This window comes from Myotis brandtii, unplaced genomic scaffold, assembly GCF_000412655.1.
Source record: "Myotis brandtii unplaced genomic scaffold, ASM41265v1 scaffold160, whole genome shotgun sequence".
Lineage (NCBI taxonomy): Eukaryota > Metazoa > Chordata > Mammalia > Chiroptera > Vespertilionidae > Myotis > Myotis brandtii.
The window spans coordinates 2279144-2285679 of record NW_005355833.1 but is presented as its reverse complement, the minus strand read 5'-3'; the positions used below and the strand labels follow the sequence as shown (position 1 = coordinate 2285679).

General features: G+C 56.6%; 1 protein-coding gene across 1 annotated transcript in view; it reads left to right on the top strand.

The window, feature by feature from the left end:
- The window catches only part of ITGA11 (integrin, alpha 11), a 93311-nt gene that overhangs the window by 75365 nt on the left and 11410 nt on the right, over positions 1-6536 (top strand). The window contains exons 20-22 of the mRNA XM_014536307.1: positions 2277-2375; positions 4072-4148; positions 6089-6178. Coding sequence (XP_014391793.1) covers positions 2277-2375; positions 4072-4148; positions 6089-6178 — 266 coding nt within the window. The remainder of the gene's footprint in view (positions 1-2276; positions 2376-4071; positions 4149-6088; positions 6179-6536) is intronic.

Genomic DNA, 6536 nt, shown 5'->3' with positions numbered 1-6536 from the left:
ATGGTGATGGTGATGGCAGTGGTGGTAGTAGTATCCCCATTTTACAGAGGAGGCAACTGAGGCATAGAGAAGGGTTGAATGGTCTGAACAGGACAGCCCAGCTAGTAAGTGGCTGAGTGGGATTTCCGCCCAGCAGCTGGCTCCTGAGCTGCTCTTCAGGACCAGGCGTAGTCCTCATGTCATGCTCTCTGGGCTTCCTCCCCACAGGCACATAGGCCCCACAGAGCTCTGTGGCACAGCCTGTATGTGCTCCAAGGAAATCACAGTGTCCTAGTGCTGCCTGTGCTAGCCCCGGACTCCCGGGTGCAAATGCCCTGACTTAGCCACATGTGTCCCCAGGGCTGGGCCAGGGCTGGACACAGGAGCCTCCAGACACAAGTCTGTTGAGTAAAACTGAGACATCGTTGTCATGGTGGGTGCTGGGGTGTCCCAGGTCCCCGCAGATACAGTCTCTGTTCTCGTTCATCGCAGAGTGTCCACCTGGAGCCCGGAGGGGGAGGACCAGGTGTCAGTGCCTTTCTGTCCTCACCTCCCCTGCAGAGCCACTGCCCAGCACCGCCCAGCCTCAGGCCCTCTCAGGCCCAGGCCTACCGCCAGCCTCCTCCTCAGCCCTGAGATGAGGGGCCCGTCTGACAGTCTTTCCCAGCCTCTCCGGCCCGGAGGCTTTGTATCTGTCTCTTTAGGGGAAATTGAGCCCCAAACCTGCAGCCACCGTCTTCTGCTTCCCGGCCCAGACTCTGTAAGCCTGTGTCTACTCATAGCCCTGGGAGGAAGGCATCGTGGAGTTTTGTTTCTGTGGCCCGGAGGGGCTTGGCAGTGCGTGAAGGAGAAGAGACGTGGGGAGTGTGTTCTGTAAAGGCCGTGTCCACACACACGCGGGTGGGGGGTGGGGCTGGCCTGCAGCCTGGCTCCTCCACAGCCAGAACATGCTCACAGCTTGGAGACCAGCCTCTCCACTGTATTCCCACCCCTCCAACCCACCATCTGGCCAAGGAGAGCACCCCCTCCGCCAAATGCAGATGTGTTTGTCTATCACACACACATGCAAAAACATACAAACCTACATAAACATCCAAGCAAACACAAATACTATATGTGCATGCAACGGGGCACATGCACATACATGTACTCACGTGCAGACCAGCACACATAGTCTACACAGATGTATCTCCACATTCCCACGTGCATGTGCCCAGGCTGTGCCCAGTGGTGCAGTACTCACGATGGGGATAAATACCCCTCATGATAGCTGCCATACATGGAATGATCACACAAGTCTGGGCGTTGAATGAGGCCCTGCATTTGCATGCGTTGGGTCATTTAATCCTCATAACAACTAAATGTGGTCGGTACTATCATCCCCATTTAACAGATGAGCAAAATGAGACCCAAGCGAGTGCACAACCAGCAGCATGTAGTTACATACTGAGTGTGAGTCCCTTCCCCCTGGACCTGTGCTGAGGGCACAGCTAGCCCAGCCGGGCCCCAGGCAGGCTGGGGAGCCTGGTGGAACCCCCCCGCCAAACTCTGCCAGTCCAGCAGCCAGTGAGTGACCTGCTGCTGAGTGTCGGAACCAGACAGTGGTGGGAGGGTTTGGAGAAGGTCAGCCGCAGGAAAAGGAAAGAGAAAGAAGCATTGCCTGCAAGTCTGGCAGCGGGGGCTCAAGAGGGACTCATGACAAGGGAGCAGCCAGCCCTGAGGGAGGCGGAAGAGACTCAGAGGAATCCCCACAGTTCCCCCCCCGGAGTCAGCCCATATCCCACCCACTGTTATTCTGGATCACAAAGTCATGCGAGACCCCAAAAGCCTCATTCCTTGGCTCACAGAGATCCTTTGCAATCCTCTGATAGAAAGGCATGCGGCCAATTAAAGGGCTGCAAAGCCAGAGGGAGGCGGGACAGCCAGACTGGAGAGCCTTCGAATTCCAACTCCGGCCACTTCCGGTGGCCTGAGCCAATTACTTCCCATCTCAGGGCCTCAGTGTCCCCACCTGTACGCAGCATGAGTCCTGAGTCCTGGGTTGATACAGAGGGAATGACAAGGTGTGCACAGGAGCTCTGAACCCCTCTATCCACAACCCAGCACCACTGAGAGTGTCCCCATCACTGCCACACCTGAGCCTCCAGCGCCCCTGTGGTCCCAGCGTCAGAGGGCCTGTGCTGCTGCTTCAGAGTGGGCAATGGGGGGTAAGGGTGCCCCCAGACCTGGGTGACCTGGGTCTCAGGCCCCATCTAATTGCTGCCCCCTGTTCCCCACCACCCACCACCCACCCACAGGAGGACTCCGACGGCAGCATCGAGTGTGTGAACGAGGAGAGGAGACTCCACAAGAAAGTCTGCAATGTCAGCTACCCCTTCTTCCGGGCCAAGGCCAAGGTGAGGCTGGGGCCCGTTTGGGGAGGCAACAGGGTGGGTACTGGAAGGCTCAGGGAGGCAAGAGAAATGGAAATGAGCAGAAAGGAGGGCTGGGGAGGGAGGGAGAGCACCGGCCCCTTCACCGCCACCCCACCTCCCTCAGCCACTGTCTCACTGCCCTTTAAATCCGCTAAACCAGCGGTTCTCAACCTGTGGGTCTCGACCCCTTTGGGGGGTCGAACGACCCTTTCACAGGGGTCGCCTAAGACCATCAGAAAACACATATATAATTACATATTGTTTTTGTGATTAATCACTATGCTTTAATTATGTTCAATTTGTAACAATGAAATTGGGGGTCACCACAACATGAGGAATTGTATTAAAGGGTCGCGGCTTAGGAAGGTTGAGAACCACTGCTCTAAACTAACAAGTTGTCTAAATACCCAGCCACTGTCTCGGGGCTGTGCATGGGGAGAAAATTAACATTTCTCAAGCACCTACCACGTGCTTCAAAGTGCATGTGACACGAGTATAGGCGTGTGGCGTGGAGAGAGAAGCAAATTCAAGGGGAAGGGGAGGAGAACTACAGATTGTGGGGGCGTTTGCCCATCACCCCTGGGCAGTGGGCAGCCACTGAGGGTTCTGGAGCAAGAGAAGGCCTGAGCTGAGCTGCTTGTAAAGCTGGGTCTGATGGAGGCGCTCGAGGCAGGAGCCAGCCAGAGAGCAGAGTGGTTCCCAGGCGCAGGGTCTGCAAGGTGGGGAGCTAGGGCTCCTTATGAAAGAACCTCCCCAGTGGAACTGCAAGTCAAGATGGTAGTTTCAGGGTGCAACTCTGACAAACCAGGAGCTCTAGATTGAAGTCCCGGGGGGCAGCACACAGCAAAGCTCCTCACCCTGCCGCTCCCTGGGAGAAGGGGACCCCAGGTCTCCTCTCTGACAAACCAGGAGCTCTAGATTGAAGTCCCGGGGAGCAGCACACAGCACAAGCTCCTCACCCTGCCTCTCCCTGGGAGAAGGGGACCCCAGGTCTCCTGGGGAAACTCCAGGAGGGTCAGACTTGGGAAGAGCACAGTGGTCTGTGCAAAGCCCCAGCACCACGTCCCTCCCCATAGTGAGGAGAGGAAGGCAGCAAGGAGGGTCAGATGTCAGAGGGTTATAGTCAGGGACCCAGGCCCACTCCTGGGCAAAGGCCAAGGGAAGTGGCAAGACCGGGCCATCAGAGTGGCCAGAGGGCTGCTGGACAAGGAGGCAGGTGCTTATTAACCTCTGGGTGGCCCTGGGCAGCCATCACGCTTCTTCAAGCCTCAGCCCACCACACGCAAGAACGAGGGGTGGGAGGCCTGTCCTACCGCCCCCACAGGCTGTGCTGCGTGGAGACAGCCAGCTCCCCTTCTCACCAGCAAGCCCTCCCCGTGAAAATCCTGCAGAGAGTCTGAAGTTGGGCTTGCTGCCTTCCAGTTGCCTGTAGCTAAAAGCAAAAGTGGAGGAGGAGGGCAGGGGGCTGCCCCACTGTCAGGCAATCCCGCCAGAGGAGCCATTATCTGGCTGTGTCCCCGTCACCGGCCTCAGGCCTTTACTCAGCACCTGGCCACTCCCAGCCAGCAGGGCTCACCCAAAGGTGCAGGGGGCTGGGAGGGCGGGTCAGGGCTTGTCCAGGCAATGCCCAGACTCGCAGTTCCCAGCCACCCCAGCTCCAGTGACTTCTTCCTTGCAGGTGGCTTTCCGTCTAGATTTCGAGTTCAGCAAATCTGTCTTCCTGCACCACCTGGAGGTCCAGCTCACAGCCGGCAGGTCAGGGCCTGGCTGCTCGCTCTCCCTCCTGCACACCTGCTCTGCCCCTCCCTGCACTGAGTCTCCCGCCAAACCCTGTCCCCAACTGCCCCAACAGGGGTGGGGTCCTGGTCAGTCCCCAATGAGGGCCACCCGCTGCCTGCAGTGGCCACCATTCATTCTTGGGCTGCTTGGATATAAATAATACCTTTATCTTCATGTAATATTTCTATATAGCACCTGTCTAAAAACCAGTTTTAAAGCACTGTGCATACAATAGCTCAGTCTGTCCTCACTGCAGTCCCTAAGATAGGGAAAGCAGGGGTTATTCCCCACCCTGCCTCAAGTTACAGGTAAGAAAAGGGAGGCTCAGAGAGCTTGAGTGAATTTCCCAACGACACACAGCACAACTGGGAGCTGAACATTAGTGTCCTACTCTATGTCCAGGGCTCTTTCTGTCCTGTTCACCTCTCTCCTCTTTGAAATGTTTCCATTTTTAAAAGAGCTTCCCTTACTCTGTGTAGGTCTGTCTGTCTGTCTGTTTCCCTCCCAGGGAATTTGCTATGGGTTCACAGGGTGAATCCCCCTGTGTGGGTAGTAAACACTTTTTTCTTTTTCACAGAATTACATTCTCTGTGTGGGAAGGGAGGCAGGAAGGGATCTGATAACTCTGCAGCCTTGTAAATGGCCCAAACTCTCCTAGAATTTTTCCTCGCTGAGAAATAAATACTGAAGGCAACCCAAACACTGACCTTCCAACACATGCACACACATACACTCACAAACAGACATACCCTCAGTCACACCCAAGTCAGAGGTCGCAGGAGGGAGCACTGGAGATCAACCACCAGCATGTCTGTGATTAAACTGTGCATGTGGGTGGAATTCTCACGTGACCCGAGACAGTTTGTAAAATGTATGGATACCCTCAGGCCCCCTCAGGCCCTTCCTGCTCTGAGAAAGCTCGGCCCTGTTCTCACGGAAACGAGTGCGCCTGCGCAGTGTGTCCTCGCACCTGTTCTCACGGGAGACGAGTGCGCCTGCGCAGTGTGTCCTCGCACCTGTTCTCACGGGAGATGAGTGCACCTGTTCAGTATGTCCAGGTGCTGGTGAACCAGGCCTGTGCGGGAGGGGACCGTGCAGTGTCCGAGCATCCACCACCATCCCCTTTTGAGTTAAACCCCTGTCAGGGGTCAGGCTCCCGCAGGGAATAGAGCTCAGGGTGTGTAACAAAAGGAAATCGCACCTTTTTATTTCTGAAATTACTTTCCTGTTCATGGTGCAGGAAAGGGCAGCACATTTGAAAAAATCCCTCCAAACGTCTCCTAAGTTCACTCTCCGGCCTTTTCAAGGCAGCGAAGCCAACCTGTGGGAGGGCCCACCCGTCCGCCCGGGAGGGGGGCCCAAGGATAAACAGCCTGCTCTACTGGGAACCCACTGTCTTCCCTCCTTGGGCAGAGCAGGCAGCCTTTGTCCCCCGGGCGATGCCCTCGGGGCCCACAGCACAGGCTTTGCCCTCTGACCCTTGAGGGGCTCTGGGAGCAGGGCTCGCAATGAGTGGCCACACCCACATAGTCCTCCCAGCTTCCATCCAAAGTCTTTTCCTGCCCCACACCAGCCCAGATGTGCTGCACTTAAAAGGGGGCAGGAGGTAGAAGAGGGTAAAGGGGAGATGAGGGGTGATGGAAGGAGACTTGGCTTGGGGTGGTGAGCCCACAACACAATATACTGATGATGTGTTATAGAATTGTACACCTGGAACCTGTATGAATCTATTAACCATACAAAAAAGAGAAGCTGAGGTCATCAGCTCCCGCAGCCCCAGCCCTTCCCCTCCCAGGGCGCTCTTTCCCAGTGCGACTTAGACTTAGACCCTCTCGTAATGAGCCCAATCGCACGCGGGAGGCCGGGTAGAGGGAGGGCAGGCCCCATCTGACCCCATGGCCTGGCTCTCCCTGCAGTGACAGTGACGAGGAAGAGAGCACCAAGGAAGACAACGCGGCCCTCCTGCGCTTCCACCTTAAGTATGAGGCCGACATCCTCTTCACCAGGTGGGCCGGGGCCCAGGGAGGGGAGGCATGGGGGGAGTGAGGCCTGAGACAGGGTACTCTTGGGGGGCCCTGATAGCGTCAGAGGCCCCAGAAGCCGGGCCCCAGTGCTGAGGGACTATGAGATGGAGCCAAGTGGGCCCCTGAGGGGTCAGAGAGCACAGCTCTCTCATCCATGGTGGGGAGATGGTATCAAAACAGAGGACGGAGGCCTGAGCTGTGTGACTCAGTGATTGAGCGTCAACCTATGAACCGGAGGTCATGGTTTGATTCCTGGTCAGGGCACATGTCCGGGTTGTAGGCTTAATCCCCAGTAGGGGGCATGCAGGAGGCAGCCGATCGATGATTCTCTCGCATCATC